Source organism: Gossypium raimondii, chromosome 11 (assembly GCF_025698545.1).
Source record: "Gossypium raimondii isolate GPD5lz chromosome 11, ASM2569854v1, whole genome shotgun sequence".
NCBI classification, from domain to species: domain Eukaryota; kingdom Viridiplantae; phylum Streptophyta; class Magnoliopsida; order Malvales; family Malvaceae; genus Gossypium; species Gossypium raimondii.
This window is the reverse complement of record NC_068575.1, coordinates 3,577,522-3,603,600: the sequence shown is the minus strand read 5'-3', so window position 1 is coordinate 3,603,600 and position 26,079 is coordinate 3,577,522. Positions and strand designations below refer to the sequence as shown.

At 36.0% G+C, this 26,079-nt stretch overlaps 2 protein-coding genes across 5 annotated transcripts in view; both read right to left on the bottom strand.

Moving 5' to 3' along the window:
• LOC105761264 (disease resistance protein RPV1) overlaps positions 1-26,079 on the bottom strand; it is a 59,461-nt gene that overhangs the window by 32,369 nt on the left and 1,013 nt on the right. The window lies entirely within an intron of this gene.
• LOC105801306 (disease resistance-like protein DSC1) lies at positions 20,730-22,827 on the bottom strand. Its single transcript, XM_052623429.1, has 3 exons — positions 22,306-22,827; positions 21,512-22,224; positions 20,730-21,118 (listed from the first exon to the last, which is right to left on the bottom strand). The coding sequence occupies exons 1-2, from the start codon at positions 22,720-22,722 to the stop codon at positions 21,517-21,519; spliced, it is 1,125 nt and encodes a 374-aa protein (XP_052479389.1). The 5' UTR covers positions 22,723-22,827; the 3' UTR covers positions 20,730-21,118; positions 21,512-21,516.

Here is a 26,079-nt window from a genome sequence, read left to right as displayed (position 1 = left end):
GTCTACCATAAAATGACACTTTTCATAATTCAAGACAAGATTAAATTTTATGCACCTCCTGAAAATTATCGTTAGGTTTTTAAGCCATTTATCAAAACAACTCCCATATACAGTAAAATCATCCATAAAAAACTTTGATAATTTTTTTCCACAGATTCAGAAAATATATTCATCATGCATATCTGGAAGGTGGTCGGTGCATTGCAAAGACCGAATGGCATCCTTCTGTACGCAAATGTACCAAATGGGCATGTAAAAATAGTATTTTCTTGGTCCTCCGGTGCGACTGGAATTTGAAAGATACCTGAGTATCCATCAAGACAACAAAAGTGATTTTTTCCGGCTAATCTTTCAAGCATTTGATCTATAAAAGGAAGAGGAAAATGATATTTTCTAGTTTATGAGTTCAACTTCCTATAATCAATGCAGACACGCCACCCATTTTGTACTCAGGTAGGTACCAAGTCACCTTCAGCATTTTTCTTTACTGTCACGCCCGTTTTCTTGGGCACGACTTGTACCGGACTTACCCACCTACTGTCAGAAATAGGGTAAATTATGTCGGCATCCAAAAGCTAGATTATTTCCTTTTTTACTACCTTCGTCATATTCTAATTTAGCTGTCTTTGCACCTCTCTCCTCAATTTCGTGTTTTCCTCCAAGTAGATCCTGTGTGTGCACGTCAAAGGGCTTACTCCTTTTAAGTCTGAAATGGTCCAGCTAATCTCCTCCTTATGACTTTTTAGTACATGAACCAAACTTTCCTCTTCATGTGTGAAAAGTCTATTGGAGACTATGAATGGTAGGGTATTACCCTTCCCAAAAAATACATATTTCAGATGCTTAGGAAGCGGTTTCAACTCTAACTCTGGTGCCTGTATAACGGAAGGTAACAGTTTAGTATTTGGAGATAATAACTCATTAACAAATTCAAATTCATCAAGTTCAGGATTATCTCCATAAATTGACTTAAAATTCTCTTCCACTAAAGAGTCAATTATGTCGATACGATTTATGCTCAAGATTTCGCTTGGATGGCTAATGGCGTCGTAGACATTAAACTTTATGATCTCCCCATCAAACTCCATTGTGAGAGTTCCACTTCGAACATCGATTTTAGTACTAGCTGTACTAAGGAACAATTGACCCAGCAGGGAAAATAAGCTCGTTAACTTTTACCAGAACATCCTCGAGGACTCTTTATGGGCCCATAACAGGCCTGTCTGCCAATTGAATGATAACACCTGTTTTTGCCAAAAAACCCGCGGTAAGTGATTCATAAATAGAATACGACATTACATTTATAGAAGCCCCTAGATCACACATAACCTTCTTAATTCCCAAATGGCCTATTTTGCATGGTATTGCAAACATACCCCTATCCTTGTAATTTGCTGGCATTTTCCACTGTAACATTGCAAATACATTCTCACCAACATTCACCCTTTCATTACCTGTTAATTTTCGCTTGTTGGTGCAAAGCTCTTTAAGAAATTTAGCATACCGCGGTATTTTCTTGATGGCGTCTAACAACGGAATATTTATCTCGATATTCCTAAATGTTTCCACAATTTCCTTGTCCTTTTTACCTCTTCGACACTGGTTGAATCGTTCTGGAAATGGAGGTTGAATTTTAGGCAATGGAGGCTTCGGTCAGACTTGTTCATCTTTCTCGGGTTATTTCTGGGCAATTTCTTAGCTAAGATTCCTATCAGTAATTGGTTCCAGTACTTTTTCGCTTCACAACGTTACTGCATTTACATTTTGTCTTGGGTTTGGTTCTGTTTGTGACGGTAGCTTCCTTTGAGAAGTTAATTTCTCGATCGATGTGGTCAACTCTTTGATGGACGCCTCGGTTTTCTGTTGGAAATCCTTCGTCTCTTTTTGGAAATTAAGAGTTTGCTGTTGATAATGAAGAACATTAGCTGCTAACTTATTGACTATAGTTTCTAGAAAATTACCTGAACCTTGCGGCTATTGCGAAAACCAATTTTGGTATGGCTGGTTATTTTGTGGATTAGCCCCATAACTTAAGTTAGGATGGTCCCTTCACACTGGGTTGAAGGTATTAGCGTAGGGGTTCTATCACTTTTGTGGCGGCCCAGAGAAATTTTCTACAGCATCCAGATGGGCTATGGTATCATCATACAAACTGGGACATGCATCAGTTGCATGATCAGGTGTAGCACATATTCCGCATAACCAGGCTGTCTTCATTTTTTATATAATAAGAGAGTTCATCATATTAGTTAGTCTATCAACTTTAGCCTCTAAGGTTGAATTACTTAGCTGGTGAACCCTTCTAGGGGGTTTAGTATTGGCTTGGAACTGCCGAGAATTTGCAGCCATCGTGGAGATCAAGTCTCTCGCTTGTTGGGGAGTCATGTTGACTAATACTCTTTCACTAGCGGCGTCTACCATATTCATCTCCATGGGTTTCAAAACTTCGTGAAAGTATTGGACGAGAGATTGCTCCGTTATACCATGTTGTGGGCAGCTTGCACACAACTTTTTAAACCACTCCCAATAATTGTAAAGGGACTCAACTTCTTTTTGCCTTATTCCAATGATCTCTCATCTTAGCTCAGCTGCTCGAGATGCTAGAAAAAACCTGTTCAGAAACAAACGAGATAGATTAGCCCAAGTTGTAATAGATTCAGAGGGTAAATAAAATAATCATTCCTTAGCGGAATCTGCTAGGGAGAAACGAAAAACACGCATTTATAAATAATATAAGAAATAATTTTAATCTACTAGGGAGAAAGGGAAATCACAATTTAATCTGATCCTCAGTTACCCCCTAAGGTTTCATGCTAAGACAAACCATATGAAACTCTTTCAGATGTTTGTGGGGATTTTCATTTTGCAACTCACGAAAAGTTGGCAGTAACTGGATTAAACCTGACTTCAACCCAAAATTGATATCCACAGTAGGATACGCGATCCACAATGGCAGTTGTTCTGTCGGAGCTTCAACCAGTTGCCGAATCGTTTGAGTCGTTTGTTGGTGTGCTAGATTCTGGTTTTCGTTAACCCTAGCATTAAGCACTTTTTCTGGTGAGTCGACTTCTACTTTTTCACTTTCAAGTGTTCGAGTAGGGTTTTCATTAATCCTATACACAGCTTCGTCGTCAACTTTGATTTCTGACGGTGGGTTACTTTGAGTTCCAACCACCGTTGACTACTTCTTCCATAACTTTGTCTCCTTACGATTGGCTCTAGCAGTCTTCTCAATTTCTAAATCGGATGCAAGAGTAATTGGAGCAGATCTGGTCATAAGAAACAAAAAACCAGATTAGTACGTTACGAGTCCCCGGTAACGGTGCCAAAATTTGATGCGGTCGTTGAAAGCAGAAAAAATATCCTATCCATAATAAATAAAAAGAATAGTAAAAAGGGAAGTAAGGTCGAATCCTTAGGGACTGGATTTGCACAATATCTTGTTCCGTGAAATCCCGGCAGAATCTTACCCAATAAAACCTGCGTTCCTGAAAAAAATAAAAAATAAAAAATAATAGAATTAAAGGTTTGGATCTTGGAAACAAAAAATAAAATAAAAATAGAATTAAGAATATTGAATCGAAAATTTGAGTAATTAAAAATAGAGTTGAGAGAAAGAAAATTCTTATGGGAGATTCTAGCCTTCAGTTGTCTTGTTCCGCCTTAGGTTCAATCCTCAGCTTTTAGATGATCCTTCCCAAACCGAATAAGCTAGTTATAGTGGAAGACGACGCCTACGACCACCTGCTCTAAGGATTTAGACTTACGATTTAGTGGGACCTGACTCTAGCTAACAATCACTTCTGTGGGATCGTCTTATGCTAGATCAAATCTTCTTAATGGCGAATCCCACGCCATTTTGTCTCTTGGGCTCGCCAACCTCTAATGCAGTAAGCTAACGAATCTACTGTGCAACCTTCCCAAATCATACAAAGCGGCCGCCTTTGCATATGTTGAAAAGCTTACTTTTTAAGGGACATGGACGAAAGCGTCAGCCCCGTAGTGTGGAGAAACGATGAATACTCAGCGAGGAGGCTAAGTACAGACTCTAAGCCTCAAGAACCCTTTTTGGGGAATATCGACAACCTTCGGCTAGAGGGGTTTAGTGGCTCATGGTTGTGGTGGAAAAGAAAATAAATATAATAAAAAATGGAGATTTTGTTGAAAGGAAATATGAGAAGAACAAAAGCCTAAACTTTTGGGGAGAGAGTGTTTACAGAAAAAGATGGATCTCTTTTGAGTTACTTCACCCCTTATTTATAGTGCTAGGGGAGATAGTCTAATCCTACTTAAACTCCCAAAAGTTAAATACATTTAATTTAAGATAAATAAAGATAAATAAAATAAAATCCTAAAATTAGATAATCCTTAATAATTATCTTAGTATTAATTATCCTAATATAATTAAAATAGACTTTGATAGAATAAAATCTCTTCTTTTTGCATTTAAACCCTTGTGTCCTCCATGCTTGCACTTTTGGCACCAACTTTTCCTTGTGTCGTACATTGGCTCATTTTATCTCTAAATTTACACTTTTGGCCCTTAATTTTGCTTTTGCCTCAAATTTAGTCCCTATGAGATAAAATATCATAAATAGCTCAAATTAGCAGGATCATACTCAGAATAAATACATAATTAATACATAAAAGTATGTTATTCTAGAGTGTTATCATCTACTGGGGAGTATAGATGGTTGTTAGTTGATGATGAATTCCAACCTGCTCAGACAACTTCTAAAACCTTTCTGACAGGTACTCAGTGCCATTATCTAATCTCAAGGCCTTAAGCTCGCAACCTGATTGATTCTCAGCCAAGATTTGAATTTGCTAAATGCTTCAAACATTTCAGACTTTTGTTTCAGAAAATAGATCCAGCAGAATCTAGTAAAATCTTCTATGAACAACACAAAGTATCTGCTGTTATTCAAAGAAGAGGTCTTCATTAGTCCACAAATATTAGTATGGACCAATTGAAGCTTGTCTCGAGCTATCCATGCCTTGTTAACTAGAAAAGGCAGTCTCGCTTATTTTCCAAGCTGACAAATCTCACAAACTTTGTCTTTGACTTAAACCTTGAACATGCCTTCAACCAAATTTAATTTGTGCAGCAAACCAAGTGATCTATAATTGACATAACCTAGCCTTTTATGCCACATACTAGCTTTATCAGTAAAATTAATATAGGCTTTCATTTCCAACTGATTCACATCCAACATAAAGCATCTCTCAGTCATGGCTACTGTGACTAATTCTTGACCAAGTAGATCCTCAATAACACAAGAACTGTTATTGAAAGTAAGTGAATAGCCATTTTCTATCAACTGACCAACACTGAGAGATTTTGGTCTATATCAGGTACAAAAAAAATCTAAAATTATTTTGTTACCTGACTGTGTACTGATTACAACATTGCCCCTGCCTCTAGCCTCAATAAGGTTTCCATTTCCAATCCTGACTTTGGAAGTAAATCTTCTATCAAGATCGTTAAACAACTCCTCATTAGCTGCCATATGGTGAGTTCAACCACTGTCTACTAACCAGTCCCTTCTAACTTTGCTTGAAGTTGCAAAACAGGATGTAGTGAAAACATGCTCCTCTTGAGCTTGAATATCCTCAGCAGCTTGAGCTTGATTTTGCTGCTGAGTTTATGCCCTTCCTTTGTTTTTGTAAACATTCTCAATGTGACCAAACTGCTTGCAGCTCCTACACTGAATATCAGGCCTGTACCAGCAGTACCTTTCCAATTGTGTGGACCTTTTGTAGTGAATGCATGGTGGAAATTTCTTCTTTCCTGCATCCCTCTTTGGTTTCTCTATTTTGTCAAGCCATGGTTTCTTTCCTTTGTAGCTCGAACTTGAGCTTTCTTTGGCTTTTGCTTGGAAAGCTCCTTCAGGATGCTCCTCCAGCCTATTGACCCTTCTTTGCTTGAGTGCATATAGAGAATTTATCAACTCAGATAGTGAGATAGTTGATAAATCTCTCGAGTCCTCAATTGAGGAGATTTTTCACTCAAAATTTTAAGGAAGGGTTGTAATGACCTTCTCAACAATTCTGCTCTCACAGAAATCATCTCCAAGGAGCCTGATGTTGTTGACTGTGGCCATTATCCTATCATAGTACTGCTTGATTGTTTCAAACTCTCTCATATTCAAGTTTTCAAAGTCTCTCTTGAGGTTGATCAACTACTGCTGCCTGGTCTTGTCTGACCCCAGAGACTCTTCCTTCAGCTTCTCCCAGGCTTGTTTTGGAGTGTCACAAGCCATTATCCGAGTGAAAATCACATTAGGCACACCATTTTGTAAGCATGCCATTGTCTTATGCTTCTTAGCACACTCTTCACTATGTTGTCTGATTTGTTCAATCATGGGATTGACCCTCAATGGAGTTGGTTTTGTGTTATTTTCAACCATATTTCACAAGTCATGTGCTTGCAGGTAAGTCTTCATCTTCACTACCCAAATGTGGTAGTTTTCACCAACAAAGACAGGTGGTGGTGGTGGTGGTGTAAAGCTCATTTTGTAGCAACAATAAAAACAATAGCTTTAATTTCTTTTCCTCTAAGGTTTCTCACAAAAAACAACTACCAACAACAAAGGCCCTCAAAGATGACAGGCTCTGTATACCATTTGTTGGGGTATTGGCAGCAAAAAACAAAAGAGAAAAGAAACTAGAACCAAATGCAAAGAGAATTAAACAAAGATTGAAATTTGAAAACTGATTTCATATATATTTTCATTAAGAATAAAAGGAACATATAAGTTACATTGACAGATTCCTAATGCATAACTACTCCCACTAATGAATTGACTAAAACAAAGCTTGAATTACACATAAAATGTAGCTGACATATCAGCGATTACATCAAATTCAAATCAGCAACTAATCCTACTAACTTTAAATATAAATTACAAAAGAACTAAAGCTAGTTACATATGAACAAAATGTTGCTGCTGCACTGGTTCAGCTTCAATGGTGGTATGTTGTTGCATTGCAGGCCAAAGTTCAACAGTAGGCAATTTTTGTGTAGATATCAAAGCGTGTAGTGGTAGAGATCGGGTCACATATCAGAAAAGGAAGAACCCAATTACGTGATTTAATTATGGATGAGATATTATTATAAATTTTTTAACGAGTGTTCTTATAAAATATATATTTATTTCATTGATTACTTCCTAACCCTAAAGGTAAACATTTGAGGTTATTCAAAAATATAAAAGTTTTACATAATATTAAGAATAGACTAAAACTAGTGTCCGACCATCCCCAAATTATTAATTTTTATAGAAAATAGTCTTCCAAGAAGTAAAAAACAAAGGACAAGACATTATGCTGCTCTCACTAACAACCACGAAGTTCCATAAAATGAAAAATTAAAGAAAAGAATGATGAATTTGTGGAAACTGAAACAATCCAAGGCTAGGTGTGAGTGTTCGATCGAATTGAATGAAAAATTTTCGAGTTTATTGAGTTGACGAATCTTATTTTATCATCCTAACTCAATTTGAAATTTTTTCGAATTGAGTTGAGTAAGATGAAATTCGAATCAAATCGAATATATTTGTTCAAATTAAATTAAAAAAATGACTTTAGGTTCTTGAAACTACTGTCACCCACCGTAATCAAATTTGTTTTTAACTTTCATCCCTTCATAACTTATTTAGTAATCTTTTATATATGGATTAGCTTATTTATTTGCTTAGTGCTGTAATTATCTTCTTATTCTTTTAACTACGTATTTGAAATTAAATAAAATATATTAAATTTAAAAAGGTGATTTTTAATAAATGATATTTTAAAGATAAAATATAAAATTGATACAAACATAAAATTTTAACACGAATATTTTATAGCATCATTAATAATTTAATTTTTAACAGAAATTTATAGAGATTCACTGTGATTAAACAATTTAATAATATAAATAGTATAAAATGTGAAATTTAAGTTAATAATATAAATGATAGACACAAATAAAATTATTATTATTTAAGTTTAGGAATTTTTTTGGATGATTTTAATTTTCGATACGAGGTAAAGGGTGAAAAGTAAAAGTTTAAAGGGAAAATAATAGGTTTTGAGAATTTAGGGAGTAAAATTTTGAGGGAGATATTGAAAAAAAATTGGGACAAAATGTGTTTTGGGTAGAGGCGGTTGGGATGGGAGAGGAGTAAAAATTTACCTTGAAATGGAACGCAGATGTTGTTGTAACTTAGACGGTGCTCCAACTTAAAGGAGCTCTTGGCCATAGAAACAAAATCTACAAACCAAAAACAAAAAGCAGAAGCAAAAGAAAATTTCAGTCGATAAATCGATCAAAACTAATTAATATGATTCGTTAAAAGGGAAAGAGGAAATATAGAGACACGGAGAATGTTACATACCGATCCGAAGGGGGAGAGAGAGTGGTCTAAGGGATTGAAGAAAACAATAGAAATATCTTTTGATTTATTATTATGAAAGAAATTGTCTGGTTGACTATCAAAACAGAAACTGCACAACCTGCTGATATCTGCAAGTCATGTGGTGCTATCACCTATTGAACTCCATTCCAAAACCTTTCATAGATAGACCCACTTTCACCGGTAACCCAAATGGATGTATCCGACATTTTACTCAAAGACATTCTTCTTCTTAGAAGTTTCTAACGCATTTGGTTGAGAATGAAGAGACAACTTCAATAGATTGACCTAGGTCTCCTCTCCAGTCAAAGGAAAAAAAGGGAAACGCAGAGATGGAAAGGAAAGAAAGTTACCAGTAAGACCGAAGGAGAAGATGATAGTTCCGTTACAGCTTCTTCATTCTCTCTGGGTAAAAGTGAGGGCGAAAATTGAAAATAGGAAAAGAAAATTACTCCACGGGATTGAATAAGAATTCAGTGGTGAAGGAAGGGAATGGCTATTCAGCCTTTTCCTGTAAAAGAGCGTGAACTAACCAAACTAAGGTTTGGTGGTGGGCCCACCGAATTGGGTAATTGGAATCCATTCATAAACCCCCCAGCCAAACATGACCTTAGCTTCAAGTGACCTCGTTTGGTATCTAATCTGACGCTGAAACAGAAAATCCAAATTTCTGCTGAGGGGTTTTATGATGCTAAAACTGGTGAGGTGTGCACGATTGGGTGCAGGGATCTGTGGTTGGAAAACAAAGCATCTTCAACACATTCAATGGATTGTGAGATCCTTGCGAATATTCATTTTCCTCCATTAAATTCAGACAAGAAAGGAAGCAACATCAATGGAAGTGTTTGTTGACGATTTGCTTTTGCTACTACCACAAAATAATCTAGATAATTTTAGAGATTTTTTAGAGATTATGAATTTTTAGTAGCCTATTTTTAGTGAATGCTAGTTTTCGGTTCAAGAAAACATTCACTTTCAATAGAAATTATTTCTACTTTCTCCTCGCCTTTGTTTTATTTCCACAGCAGTTTTCCAAAACTCCAACAGTATTAAGAGCTTGCGCCAAGAAACTGACCGGCTTTACTTTAGACCTAGGAACTGTTCAAGTAGATCTAATTATCATAGGCGGGTGAAGGAATCAAGTAGAAACATGTTGGTGTCCAACATGTATATGCTCAAAATTTTAAAGTCAATTACATATAATTGAAAGATTATATCTCATTTGGTGTGAAGTAAAGATATCAAAAATGAATACTTTAAATGAAATAAAAAACTATAAATAATACGGTAGATTAAAGAAGTCTTAAAGGAAAGAATTAATAGGACAAGGCCAATGAAGTAGTTTACCACAATTAGTGCTTCTTCCCTAATCTGCCCATTATAGCATTGAAAATGTTTTGCATCGATTTTGGTCGTGGCCCTTCATCCATCTCCTCATAGATATTACGTTTTCGCTTTATAAGGGAACAGTTACCTATTGATCCATCATCAGCAGAGTGTTGCTGGATATCTTCAAAATTCGCACAACACTGACTACTATGCAGCTCTTTTATTTGTTCCATCTCTTCCAGATCTCACTTGTACACTATTCTAACGCCACAATTCTTCGCGTTAACACTGTAGCGACCGGTGAAAGACAATTCAAGTTGATCGCATTCTTGATCTAAGCAATCTGTTATCCATAAATTATTGGTTTCACGTTCATCACATTTGTCTTCCAAGGAAATTGGATTCAACATGCCATGCGAGAAATAACGAACGAAAATGTGGTCCTTCATTACGGGCTGTTCAAAATGTCGATCTACACTCCAGCCACTACGAATGACCACTCGAGGATTTCTACCCTGGAAATTAGATTGAGTACGGTTGGCTTGTCTAGAATATCTATCATGGATAACAGCTCTACTAATGAGATGCTCATTCCTTGAAGTATCATCGCTGACAAAAATGCAGCACAAAGCAACTCCTATCCATTCACTATCATTCCGAACTTCCAGAGGCAAATCTATCTGAATCCAAAAGTGACCTCTTTGTTGACTAAACCATTCTGGGATTTCGCTTCCAGGTATAATAACATCAAACAATTTTCTAGAATTTCCAAATACCTGCAAAATAAACCTCTGGTTGTTTGGCAACTAACAGCATGAATAATTAAGTCAAAAAACATGGAAAGATATCATAAACAGAAAAAGAAAAAAAGAAAAAGATGTAAATGCTACCTAACCATGGTGGATAGGATAGACCCACACCGGTTTGTGAGGGAACAAGGCTAAATCCATTAAGAAATTGGCTACCCATTCGTGGTGAACGGGGGTGCCTTCGGCAGCCTAAGACAAAGCAACATGCTAGGGTCATGATCTCTAGCAAGGCTCAACTTAGAAGGCAGTTCAATCGTGTAATGTTGGGCTTTATAAATAACATAAGAAATAATTTTTTTGTTGATATGGGACTTTACATTTTATACATTTATATATAAATTACTGTTTTCTCAAGGAACTCCATTCTATACTTCCACCGACTTCAATCTAAATTGTATGTTTAGATTATCTTTTGCTTGTTTCACTTTGTTGTGCAGTTGCACTTTGTTCTCCGCTGAATCTTCCGCAATTTGAATTCTATTGAAGCAAGCATTATTGAATCACCCAAACCAAGACTGTAGGCATCCAAATGGTACATTACATTATATTATATTATATTAAATCGTTCTTATTTAATATTTTTTAATACAAGCACATGAATATAATTAATCTTCCAAATATATTAGAAATGTGCAGCTGCTCCGAAACAAGGGACAGAGATACCCGACTGGCCATTCCACAAACATAAAATTGACACATGCTGGTTAAAAGTTCGGAGAAGAAACATGAATGGGGTTCCGCAAATCCTCTCCCATTGTCGATAAGTTATACAAGCCTTATTTGTATCCTATGGATATTCCTAGCACCATGTGGGAAAGAGCAGTGACTGCAAGGCTTATCAATGTTGGTAATTTTGAATGAAATATTAATGATGTTGATTTTGAATCCTGCTTTCCCCTCCCAAAGAGTTGTCTTTTTAAAATGAGAAGAAGAGAATTAAAAAAATAGTTGGCAAAGCCGAATCCGTTTTCGATTAAGAGTGGCTACCAATTCGTGATGAAAACCACGGCATCCCAACACTTCGAAAGCAGTGTAAGCATGCAATGTTTGATTTTATAAATAATATATAGAACTAATGTTTTGTCCATATGGGATTTACATTTTATACATTATTTATATGCTGCTGTTTAATAAATAATATATAAATTGATTACATTGGTCGTGTGAATAAATTCAGATAAAAAGGTCTGAAAAGAAGAATTAAGACACGGCTTGTGTCACTTGGGATTTGAAAGACAGTTCAAGCTCATCACATTCCTGATCTAAGTAATCTAGATATATTCTTGGCTTCACCTTCGCCAAATTTATTAAAAAACAAAAGAAAATATAATTTAGTGTAAATTACACCAACATTCACTCTAATAGCAATTTCTGTGTAGATATCAAAGCGTGTAGTGGTAGAGATTGGGACACATATCAGAAAAGGAAGAACCCAAGGAGGTAGTGTAATTATGGACGAGATATTATTATAAATTTGTTAACCAGTGTTCTTATAAAACATATATATTTCATTGATTACTTCCTAACCCTAAAGGTAAACATTTGAGGTTATTCAAAAATATAAAAGTTTTACATAATATTAAGAATAGACTAAAACCAGTAGCCGGCCATCCCCAAATTATTAATTTGTATAGAAAATAGTCTTCCGAGAAGTAAAACCAAAGGACAAGACTCTCACTAACAACCTTAATGGTTTTTCTCTTGGAATGCCTAAATTCATACTACCTCCCATGCATCATAACATAACCCTCTTCTCTTTCTAGGGACTAAAATTCACTAATTTAAAAAAAATAAAAAGATTAAAATTGGCCAAATTAAAGTATACGGATTATATCAATAACTTACACAAAATGTAGTTGCTAATAGCAGAATTTGACCAAATGATATATATTTTCGAACCTATTAAAATTTGTAGGTTAAACTACACATACAGACACCTAACTATACAATTTTCATTTTAGGCACTCAGAATAAAATGTTTGCAATTTAAGGATCCACATTAAGTAGTTCGGTCATTCTGGTTACCTCCGTTAAAATCACAAATAACAAGTTGATGTGGTAGTTAAAAAAATCGGTATAATAATATATTTAGCCCTCAACTTTTACATATTGTATTGATTTATTCGTTATTTTAAAAAATTAGCCCTCAAAAGTTGTAAATATTCTCAATTTTATCCTAGTTCTAAAAAAATCAAAGAATTGTATAAAAATAGATAAATATTTTAAAAATGTAAAAAATCAAAATTTTATATTAACATTAATATCTTTTACATAAAATATATAGCATGAATCACGGACATTTCGAGAATTCGAACAGTCAAAAACAGATTCCTCACTACTAACATGTATATGGTTTATATGTTTAAATCGTGGAATACTATTTCTTTTTATTTTTAATCGATTGTTGTTTTAGAATATTACTTTTTTTGAATCGATTGATATGTAGCACGTCTAATTTTAACTTGGCCACCAATTATTAACATCCTGGTTCGGCCATTATCGCACAATTCTTTGGATGGATATAAGCTTTAGGCGCGACATTCTCATCCCTTGTAGCATAAATTTGCAAATACCTGCAAAAATAAGACACCTGTCGTTCGATAACTAAAACCATAGGTTCTTATGAGATTTTGCAAGTGGAAAAGATATCAAATTATTCGACCTTCAGATGTTATTTCGACAAAGTTAATGCATTGATGTTCTCAGCCAGTCTGTAGCAGTTGATAGCAAAAATACAAGTTGTATCCATTGAATTGTAAACTTTTGATGGATTTGCAACTATTTCCAGAGATGCACAACCATTTTTGTTCACCATTTCTACAATTGTTAGAAGGTCAGGCAGTGCTTTAAGCTCCTTGCAGTTTCACAATCCAAGAAAAGAAAGCTTGGAAAAATCGATTAAGAGACAAAGGTATGGTGATGAGATTATTACGACCAAGATCAAGATGTGCCGAAGAGGATAGAGAAGAAATATCTGTAGGAATATCTCCTTCACAAAGATTGCAACTTCTTAGATTCAAATTTGTTAATGCAGCTGTTGGAAGTTGGCCAACCATGCAGCAGTCTCGAACAAGTTGCGGACAGTCCTAAGGGCAAGTTTTTTGAAAGGGGATAGACAAGAGATATCACTAGGAATATCTCCTCATAAATATTGCAGTCCCTTCAACTTAGCCTTGCTAATGAACTCAAACCAAAAACAAAGGCAACAAATGTAATATGGCTACAAAGATAGTCACCCAACTATAAAAAAATTTCATTTTAAGCATCCAAAATAAAAAAAAAATTATAATTTAAATACCCACGTTATATGACTCGATCATTTTGATCACTCCAAATAAAAGCACAAATGAGGAGCTGACGTTAAAAAATTAATATAATAATAATTTAGCCCTCAACGTTTACATATTATAATAATAAATTTAGCCTGGTAACATATGTAATTACTCTTTGTAATTATATATAAACATATGAATATAATTATTCTTTCAAATAGATAAAAATAATTTTAAAAGATTAAATTGGACACATATCACATTGAACACATAACTTGTTCTTTAGCAATTTCGAACAAAAACGAAATGACAATTTTACTTGGCAAAAGTAGTCTAATAACAAAAATAAAAGGATGGTTATAATCTAAACATCGACAAAGGAGTTGTACCTTACTTATTAGCTGCTTCTTAATGGAGCAATCAACTTTTACATTTCTTCGGTCTATAATTATAAAAATAAATAAATTAAATGAATAATTTCAACATGTATATGCTCAAAATTTTAAGTTAATTACATATAATTGAAAGATTATTTCTCATGTAGTAAAATATCCAAAATAAATATTTTAAACATCGTTGACTACATTTTATGGAGTTATCAAACTTCCTCCACATTTTATCTCTAGTTGACTACATTTTCTAATCTCAACAGGGTGAACATTTAAGAGTGAACATTCAATTGAATCAGTTAATTAAATTCACGAATCTTATTTTATCATTTTAATTTAATTTGAAATTTCTCGAATTGAGTCAAGTAAGAGGAATTCGAATCGAATATATTTGTCCGAATTAAATTTTAAAAAATATTTATTTGTATGTAATTTATTTTGAAAATATTTTTCTTTAAAATTTTTAAACATGAGCATGCAAAGGAAACTTGAATTAATCGTATAGCAATCCCATTCTTGCTTCCATTTTAATGAGGAACCTAAAAGAAAACTGAACTTCCAAAATGAAATTCAGAACACCAACAATCAATTACACCCAAAATACTAATCTTCTGGCCTTATTCGATCCAATCTAAATCACATCCATGCAAACCCAAAACATAAAAAGTAAATCCTTTACCCAAAATCAATATTAATGTCAAGAATGTACTCCTTTTTTTTTTTCTTTTAATAACAAACTCAAAATAAATTAAACAAAGCCGAAGCATCATCAAAGACATGTATCAGACCTGGACTTCTGGGTCTGGGGTGAAGGAGATGCAGCCAACAATATCTTCAACAGCAGTATCTTCTCATATATTGGCTTCAACCAACAAATTAGCAATATCATATTGATGTTGTTCAAAGTTGTTGAATCTAAAAAATTGGCATGAAAATTAGTTTGTCCAAAACTGAAATAATCAAAATAAAGTATACCTTTATCTTCAACAAGTGCAACACCCACAGCTACTACAAGTGCAACAGCAACAATATCTTCAACAGCAACAATTATCCTATCAATAATTTTTCAACAGCAAAGTATCTGTAGTAGCAGCAGCAGCAACTACAAACCTCAAGGCTCATATCAGCAGCGACAGGAACAATAATTGTTGGAACAAAGAGACAATAACAATGTCTTTCTGAAAATTTTGTATCTTGCTTGAATAGCAAGCCTCGAGCCTTGGTGAAGAAACAAACTCTAAGTATGTTGGAACAAAGAGCAAAAAGGCTGTTTTGTAGAATAAAATGAAACTAGCAAGTGAATAATGAAAAGAGAGAAGAAGAATGAATGAAAAATGAGCTGATATTTTTCATTAACACACAACAAGGCATTAAGCCATTACATATTTCAGTCAACAAGTAAAACAAACAAGTAATCACCTAATCAACTACCTAACTCCACTAATTTGCATTGAAACTTACAAGATTAGCTTGTACAACTTGCATTCTTGACTTTTCATCAATCAATATCAAAACATTTACCTACTTAGTTCAACATGAACTAGATTACAAAACAATCAAAATGGAACTAAAAAAAGCAAGTGGATTGGCGACTTCAAACTTTGATTGTCGCACACAATGGCACCACTGCTTCGCTATTTCTTCGAGCATGCTATTTCTTCGAGCATGACCACCTTTGCATGTCGTGCATGGCCACCTTTGCATGGGAACTAAACTTAACACTCCTCATTAGTTTCCATGCTAGTAACACCTAATTCCCTTTTGAATTTAACAAATTTAGACACATTGAGTGCCTTTGTGAAGATATCAGCAATTTGCACTTCTGAATTGCAATGAATCAGCTCGATTTCATGAGCTTGTTCCATCTCCCTTATAACATGCAACTTAATATTGAAGTGCTTGGTTCTACCATGAAAAATGGGATTTTTTGCAATTGCAACAGCAGATTTGTTGTCACAATAAATCTCTGTTGCCTCTTTTGGTTTTGGTTTAAATCAGCCAAGATTTTTCTAAGCCATATGGCTTGATTCACAGCAGATGCAGCAGCAACATATTCAGCTTCTGCTGTTGATTGTGCCACCTGACTTTGTTTCTTAGAACTCCAGCAAAACATGCCTGAGCCAAGACTAAATGCATATCCGGATGTGCTCCTCATGTCATCACTCGATCCAGCCCAGTCACTATCAACATAGCCTATCAGCTTCATGTTTTCAGCCCTTTTGAACAATACACCATGATCAATGGTGCCTTTGATGTATCTTAGCACTCTTTTAGCTGCTTGAAAGTGCTGATCATTGCAGCAATTCATGTATCTCGATAGCACACTAACAGCAAACATGATATCGGGTCTTGTTGCAGTCAAATACAACAGACTACCAATGAGACTCTTGTACATAGTCTCGCAAATTGGTTCACCACTCCCTTGCCTCGAAAGCTTCACTCCAACAGCCATTGGTGTGTTTGTTGGCTTGCAGTTCTTCATAGAGAACTTATCCAGGATCTTCATAGTAAAAGAACTCTGACTAAGAAAGATTCCCTTTTCTGTTTGCTTCACTTCCATTCCAAGGAAGTAGTTCATTCTGCCTAAATCAGACATTTCAAACATTTCCATCATTTTTCTTTTGAAATCTTCGAGCATTCTTCTATCTCCTCCAGTTACCAATAAATCATCAACATAGAGTGACAGGATAAGCTGATTTTCAGCTTGGTTCTTCTTCACATACAGTGTTGGTTCACTGGGACTTCTCTCAAATTCCAAACTGAGCAAGTAAGAGTCAATTCGAGCATACCAGGCTCGAGGAGCCTGTTTCAGGCCATATAAAGCCTTTTTCAGTCTGTACACCATGTGTTCTTTGCCAGTGATCACAAAACCTTGAGGTTTTCGATGTAGATCTCTTCTTCCAGGAAACCATTAAGAAATGCAGACTTAACATCAAGCTGATGAATGGTCCACTGATGTTGAGCAGCTAAGGCAACTATCATTCTAACTGTGTCAAGCCTGGCTACTGGTGCAAATGTCTCCAGGTAGTCCAGACCATACCTTTGGCTAAATCCTTTGACAACAAGCCTGGCTTTTAGCTTGTTCAGACTGCCATCTGCATTCTGTTTTACTCGATAGACCCATTTTACTCCAATGGTCTTCTTTCCAAAGAGTTTATCAACTATCTCCCATGTCTGGTTCTTCTCAATCATGTTGATTTCATTGACCATAGCTAGTTTCCAGCCTTCATCTGCCTCAGCCTCTTCAAAACTGCTAGGTTCTGCTATTGCAACCTGTGCCCTTTCATAAATATCATCTAGGGGCCTTGTGCCTCTCACAGGCACATCATCAACATCCATTTCAGGTCCTAGCTGCTCAAGTTCAGCTTGATTAGGCACTAGGTCTTCTGAAACTGCTTTTGGCTCATTTTTCTCCCAATTCCAAAGAGCTTTTTCATCAAAGATGACATCTCTGCTCACCTGGACTTTGTTTGTCAAGGGATCCAGAACCCTGTAGCCCTTCTTGACTGAGCTGTAGCCTACTAGAACACCTGGTTGAGCCCTTTTAGAGAGCTTGTCTCTCTTTGCTGCTGGTATTTGTGCATAACACAGGCAACCAAACACCTTCAGATGTGCCAAAGAAGGCTTGAAACTGAACCAAGCCTCGAAAGGTGTCTCGGATGCAAGAGCTTTGGTAGGAAGCACATTCGAAGGTAAACAAGAAGTGTTCTCGCCTCAGCCCACATGGTTTTGGGCAGTTTCTTTTCAAACAGGAGACATCTGGCCATATCCATCAGGCTTCTGTTCTTTCTTTCAGCTACCCCATTCTGCTGAGGTGTGTAGACATTTGTAAGCTGATGTTTGATACCAGCATCATTGCAAATGGCTTGAAATCGAGTGAAGTGTACTCGATGCCATTATGCATCCTTATCGATTTCAGCTTGCAACCTGTTTCTTTCTCTACAGCAGTTTTAAACTTCACAAACACTTGAGCTACCTCAGACTTGTGTTTTAAGAAGAAAATCCAGCAAAACCTTGTAAGATCATCAATGAAGAGGATGAAATACCTGTTTTTGCTGAGTGATTCAGTCCTCATCGGGCCACATACATCAGAGTGCACCAGCTGCAGTCTTTCAGTAGCTCTCCAAGCTGAATTTGTAGGAAATGGCAGTCTTGCCTGTTTCCCCATCTGGCAAACTTCACATACATCATCATGCTCCACTGAGCTGGTGAAGTTCTCTGCCAAACCCTCTTTGGCCATTCGAGCCATTGATCTGAAGTTGGCATGTCCAAGCCTTTGATGCCAAAGCTTGGAGTCATCAACAGAGGCTGTGTATGCTGAGTTTGAGTCATTTGCCCAGTGAACCTCAAAGCATTTATCAGTCATTGTGACTGTCATAAGGCTTGATCCACTTGGATCAGTAATGTGGCATTGTTTGTCCTTGAACACAACAGAATAACCTTTCTCGAGCAGTTGAGCTATGCTGAGAAGGTTTCTGTCAATCTCTGGCACCAACAGCACATTTGGAATGATCTTGTTGCCTGTGGGAGTACATATCAGCACTTCTCCTCTTCCTTCAGTCCTTATAAACTGACCATTTCCAACCTTGACCTTGGTTTTATAACTTCTGTCCAAGGTTTTAAACAAGGAGGCATCTGGTGACATGTGGTTAGTGCAACCACTGTCCAGCAACCAGCCTTTTGAGCATTTCTTCTGAACAGCTAAGCAGGAAACAGCAAAGACCTGTTCTTCTTGGTCACTACTGTCCTCAGCTACTCGAGCTTCAACCTTTGACTGCTGAAATTGATTCTGCCTTGGCTTACTCCTGTTTTTACAGACCCTTTCAACATGGCCCTTCTTCTTGCAGTGTTGGCATACTGCATCTGGCCTAAACCAGCATCTGTCTTTTGGATGACCTGGCCTCTTGCAATGTCTGCAGGGCTGGTCATTACTCCTTGCAGTATCAGTCTTAGGCCTGTTTTTCCAAGGCCTTTTGCCTCTTGGAGCTTTGAAGCTCGAGGCTTCTCTGGCCTTGGCATTGAATGCACCTTCCTGGTGATCTTCAGCTCTGCTAGCTCTCCTTTGTTCCTGAGCATAGAAAGTGTTGATTAGCTCAGTCAAAGAGATGGTAGCAAGGTCTCTTGAGTCCTCTAAGGAGGATATCTTGGCCTCATATCTCTCAGGCAAAGTGGAGAGGACCTTTTCCACAATTCTTGCCTCATCAAAGTGCTCACCAAGGAGCCTTATCTTTGTTAACCATTTGCTATGATTACTGCTCGCATCTTGTTTCACTGTTTCTTCTTCCTTCATCTTTAGATTCTCGAAATCCCTTCTCAAATTTAATAGCTGTTGTTGCCTTGTTCTCTCAGTGCCTTGAAACTCCTCCTTAAGCTTATCCCAGGCCTGTTTTGGAGTCTCACAGGCCATAATTCTGGTGAAGATGACATCTGATACACAGTTCTGGATGCAGGACATGGCTTTATGCCTTTTGGTCCTCTCATCAGCATGCTGCCTTATCTGAGCTACTGTGGGATTAGCCCTCAGTGGTGCTGGCTCAGCATCTGTGTTAACAACTTCCCACAGATCAAAGGCCTGCAGGTAAGTCTTCATCTTGACCAGCCATATGTGGAAGCCATCTCCATTGAAGACTGGTGGGGCTGCTGGTGAAAAACTTGAGGAAGACATTCAGCTTTCTTAGTTTAATACAACAGGTCCACTAAGAATGAAGCTCTAGATACCAATTGTTGGAACAAAGAGACAATAACAGGCTGTTTTGTATCTTGCTTGAATAGCAAGCCTCGAGCCTTGGTGAAGAAACAAACTCAGAAGCAAAAACAGAAAATGAAACTAGCAAGTGAATAACAGAAAAGAGAGAAGAAGAATGAATGAAAAATGAGCTGATATTTTTCATTAACACACAACAAGGCATTAAGCCATTACATATTTCAGTCAACAAGTAAAACAAACAAGTAATCACCTAATCAACTACCTAACTCCACTAATTTGCATTGAAACTTACAAGATTAGCTTGTACAACTTGCATTCTTGACTTTTCGGTCAATCAATATCAAAACATTTACCTACTTAGTTCAACATGAACTAGATTACAAAACAATCAAAATGGAACTAAAAATGCAAGTGGATTGGCGACTTCAAACTTGATTCTTTGCACACAATGGCACCACCGCTGTCGCTATTTCTTCGAGCATGACCACCTTTGCATGTCGTGCATGGCCACCTTTGCATGGGAACTAAACTTAACAATAATTTTTTCCACAGCAAAGTATCTGTAGTAGCAGCAGCAGCAACTACAAACCTCAAGGCTCATATCAGCAGCAATTTCCACCACCAAATCCGACGGGTGAGGGACGGGAGACAGGAGACTGGAGACGGGTGAGGGATTTGTGTTGGAACTAAGAAAACAGAATGAGAGATTTCACAGAAGCTTAAGCAAGAAGCATCAATGTCTTGCTGAACAAACAAGAAAATTCAGCTTAAGAACTTGAGTAAAGACCAGAAATTGAAGAAGAATTTCAGAAAGATTTCATCACATTGAATTAAGGCATAATGCCATTACGTATACCTAGCATTTCAGCTGGTCAAAATAATACAAAGTTCCCTAAACATCTACCCAACTCCACTAAGTAGCATTGTAACTTGTTAAACAAAACTTGCACACTTGGTAAAGCTGATTTATCAGCTCAAACATTACCTAATTACATCAAGTACAATGACAACTTAGTTCAAATCAAACTAATGACAACTTAGTTCAAATCCAACTAAGTAACAAGACAAACACTTGAAGTAACCAAAATGAATCAGCAGCATGAGCTTCAGTTGCAACTGCATGGCTCGGCCGCTTGGTCTGCTTCTTGTGCTGCATGGAAGCCAGCTTCAAAAATTTGCCTAACCTCAGAAAGCTTGATGAACTGATGAATATCTGAAGAAGAATAGAGGGTTTGATTTAGATTTTAGGGGTTTTGATTTGTGGATTTGAATTGGATAAATTGTTTGGGATAGGAAATAGAAATAGGATTTTGGTGGGGGGGAGGGGATAAAGTAAAGAGGGGTTGAGGGAATATAAAATAATTAGATTAAATATTAAATAATAATATAAATTTAAAATTCAAAACGAAATTTAAATTCGACTAGAATTCAAAATTTAAAAAAAAATATGAGTTGATTTGATGAACTTAATTCGAATAATTTAGGATATGTGCAGAATACAGGTTCATGTTTAACATGTATAGCTAATTACATATTTTTGAAAAATTATCTTATTTATGGTGGAGTAATAATATCGAAAATGAATACTACGAATGAAGTAGTTTACCACAATTAGTGCTTCTTCCCCAGTCTCATTACTGAATTGAAAACTTTTTGCATCCGTTTCGGTTGCGGCGCTTCATCCATTTCCTCATAGATATTACGTTTTCTTTTTACCAGGGAACCGTTACCTATTGATCCATCATCAGTAGAGTGTTGCTGGACATCTTCACAATTTGCGCAACACTGACTGCTATGCAGCTCCTGCATTTGTTCCATCTCTTCCAAATCTTTCTCATACACAATTCGAACTCCACACTTCTTCACCTTAAACAAGCGATACTTCAAGGATATCATAGACAGCTCAAGTTGATGGCATTCTTGATCTAAGCAATCTATCATCCTTAAATTCTTGGTTTCATCATGCTCACCACATTTGTCTTCCAAGAAAATTGGATACAACTTGTCACGCGAGAAATAACGAATGAAAATGTGGTCCTTTATTACGACCTGTTCATCGCTTGCGAAACTCCAACCATTCCAATGGACCTTTCGGCTAGAATATCTATCATGGATAACAGCCCTACACCTGAGGTCATCAGATGAAGCATCATCACAGACAAAAATGCAGCAAAAGGCAACTCCCATCCATTGACTATCATTCCGAACTTCCAGAGGCAAATCTATCTTAATCCAAGAGTCACCTCTTTGTTGACTAAACCATTTTGGGATTTCACTTCCAGGTAAAACAATATCAAACATTGCTCTTGAACCAAATACCTGCAAAACAAACCTCTGGTTGTTTAGTAACTAACACCATGAATAATTATAAGACTGAGAGACACAGAGATATTAAGGAACCTTTAGTTCTTTTTTCAGCAATGTTAAGGCATCGACGTTCTCAGCCAATCTGAAGCAATTAACAGCTACCATCCCTGCCAAGATCTTTGAATTGGAAATATTTGCAGAATATCTTGAAGTGCAAACTTTTGATGGATACGCAACTATTTCAAGAGAAGTACAACCATCTATATTTACATATAGTCTATTTGTTGGAAGCTCAGGCACTGATTTAAGCGCCTTGCAATCTGTCAATTTAAGCCATCCAAGCTGGGGAAGTTGAGTAACACACGAAGGTAGGATGATAAAATTATTACCACCAAGATCAAGTCTTTCCAAAGACGATAGGCGAGAAATATCACTAGGAATATTGAAAAGATTGCAGTCCCGTAGATTCAGCCTTGTTAATGAACTCAAACCTAACAACGAAGGCAGCATCAGAGCAATGGAATTTGTCCTTCCTCTTTGGCTTACCTTTAACAGAGAAGGAAGATATTTTTGTAACTTGGAAGAAGGTCCCTTGCACCCTTTGAATGACAACTCTTTAAGATTTTTTAATTGTGAAATAAAGGGTGGTGGTTTTCCTAATGCTGTTTTACTTAAGTCTGATCCGAGCCATTGTTGGATTGCCTCTAAGTGGTTCGGTTCAACATCCGAGTTGACCACCTCCCACGATCATAAGCCTGCAGGTAAGTCTTCATTTTGACCACCCATATGTGATAGCCTTCTCCATTGAATACTTGAGGTGCGGTGGTGAAAAGCTTGATGAAGCCATGGATTTGTATAACAGTCCCTTAAGAAATAAGCTCTAGATACCAATTGTTGGTGCAACAATGTAATCAAGCAGACTTAGCAAGTATCTTGTCGAGCAAGCACTTCCAAGTCGGGAAGTTGAGTAACACACGAAGGTAGGATGATAAAATTATTACCACCAAGATCAAGTCTTTCCAAAGGCGATAGTCGAGAAATATCACTAGGAATATTGAAAAGATTGCGATCCGTAGATTCACCTTGTTAATGAACTCAAACCTAACAACGAAGGCGACATCGAGCAATGGAATTTGTCCTTCCTCTTTGGGTTACCTTTAACAGAGAAGGAAGATATTTTGTAACTTGGAAGAAGGTCCTTGCACCCTTTGAATGACAACTCTTTAAGATTTTTAATTGTGAAATAAAGGGTGGTGGTTTTCCTAATGATGTTTTACTCTAGTTGCTGCAAATTCTCTGGCAAATTTTCAACTTTATAACAATCAGAAAGATTAAGAGTTTTTAAACTTGTACACCCACCTATGCTCCCTGGGAGGCTCACAAGGTTCCTGCAATCTTTCAAATTTAACAAAACAAGACTGCTCAGATTTCCAATTGAAGAGGGAAGTTGTTCAATGCTTGTTCCATCTAAATAAATCCTTAGCAGGCATTCCATTTTGCCATCAATCTCTGGAAATCTTTTAAGATTTGAGCAACCTGAAAGAATTAATTCTTCAAGAGATTCCATTCCAATTTTGGTTGGAAGACTCCTAAGACTTTTGCAGTCTTTTAAATTCAAAAGCTTAAGCCTCTTAAGAACTCCAATCGATGGATGAACATATGCTAACCTAATACAATCTTTCAAAACCAGAGTTTCCAGATTTGGGGTAGTTGTGAAGTCTGGCGGCTTGATCAGTTTTTCAGACCCTTCGAGATTGAGCACTTTCAACTTATGCATGGACTGTTAATAATAATAATAAATTAGAGGTAAAAAGAGAAAAGCTTAAGAAAGATCATTTTTATTGTTATTCTTCTTTGTTAATAAAATTTTAATCGTTCTTCTCAAAATAAGTTAGCAAACAAAGACGAAATGAGTTCATTCTTACTTTGTTTTCCTTCCATGGTTGTTCAATGTTGCTATGAGATAGGAGAAGTGCAACAAGGTTTTCTGGTTGAAAGCTTGAAGGCAAGTTTTTTAGAGGAAATCCTGTCCAATCTAAAAGTCGAAGCTCATTAGAAAGATATATGAGATCACGACAATTTGAGTAATAAATGACTCTAAGCACTCTTAGTCTTTTCATCTTCAAGAAGGCATCCGCGTTTAATGTGAGAGTCTTGTTCATTTCCCTAGGTAGAACAAGAATATGGTTAGAGATATATATAAAATATTTAGTATCTAAAAGTTATGTTGCTTCTTGGCTTTTTCTTTCAAATGCTCATATTTAACACTTATGATACATATTCAGACACAGATATAAAGAAATGATCTTTCAAGAAATCTAAAAATAATGAAGATGAAAGAATATTGAACATGCTCATACCAAACATATAAGCATATATAACACCTACATCCAAATTTGAATAACATAATATACACACAACTCACTCGATTAGAAACCATGATATACACAAAATAAAATTGCTTGGCTAAAGAAAAATGCAAGAAAATAGATACAACTATACTCTTAACTAGTGTATAAATGACTAAGCTTACCTCTCAATGATAAATGTATACATGCATATCAATTTCTCTAACACATACCACTCTTTTTCTTCTTTTTTTTTTTTTAATATTAAGCATTCAAGATTTTTGCCACTTCTTTTTTATATTATTTTAAGAAAAAATATCATACTTATACATAGATATATGTGTATATTTTCTTACATTTTATTGTCGATGATCATACCTTCAATCATTTCGTAACCTAAAAAAAAAGATAAAAACTCATGAAATTTCCATTTATGATTCAATGCATGTTTAACATTATTATTTTTAGTTGAAATTAATAAACCAAATAAAATATTTTTCAAGTAAAGTAATTGAATGAATTAACATTCTTTTTATACATATCATGCAGGTCTTTTTAAAATTTATAATGACATTTGAGAAATATATAGGATAAATGTACTCATTTTATTTTATCAGATTTAAAATAAACAAATTATTATTTTAAAAATAAACACTTTCTAAATATAATATGTACCAAAACGTCATAGTTTTATGTTGAATCCCAAATTTAAATAATGCCACCTTTTAATACTAATTGTTTGAATAAATGCAGCTAAAGTCGAATATATATAGTTTCTATGGAGCGACTTACGGTGTTTTTGTTAGCACATGATAAACATCTCTTTCTGCCCACAATCTGCAACGTTTTCCAGGTTCATTAACTGATTTTTCCTTAACAATTTTTTTTCCCATTTCTTCTAGCAAGTCATGCATGCACAATTTGTTGTCTTTGTTAACTATTAGTAAAGATCTCTTAACGAGAACATCAATTCCAATATCCGGAAAAAACTCGCAGCCATCCAATACTTTCATTACAAAATCTTTGTCCTCCCCATTAAAGAAGCAAGCTATATCTAAAAATATGTTTTGCTCAGTTTGGTCCAATCCATCAAAGCTTATTTGAAGTCTCTCAATAATTTCTTTGTTGGAATCTCTTTCAAGTCTTTCTATTGCACTTCTCCATTGGGTTGCATCTCTACCACACAAAAAGGAACCCAAAACTTCAAGAGCTAAGGGAAGACCTCCGGCGTATTTTAAAACACGTTTAGAAAGCTCACTAAAATCATTTTCTAGCTTTGTCTCACTATTAAAAGCTTTCAAATTGAAAAGTCGAAGTGCATCATTGGCATTCAATGTTGTAGGCTTATACACATCATCAACTCGGTAAGATCGGAGCAAATGTTCGTCTCTTGTTGTTACAATGATTCTGCTCCCTAAACCGAACCAATCACGCCTTCCAACCAAGCATTTTAAGTGTTGTAGGTTATCAACATCATCAAGAACAACAAGAACCTTTTTGTTAGATAACCTGTGGCTAA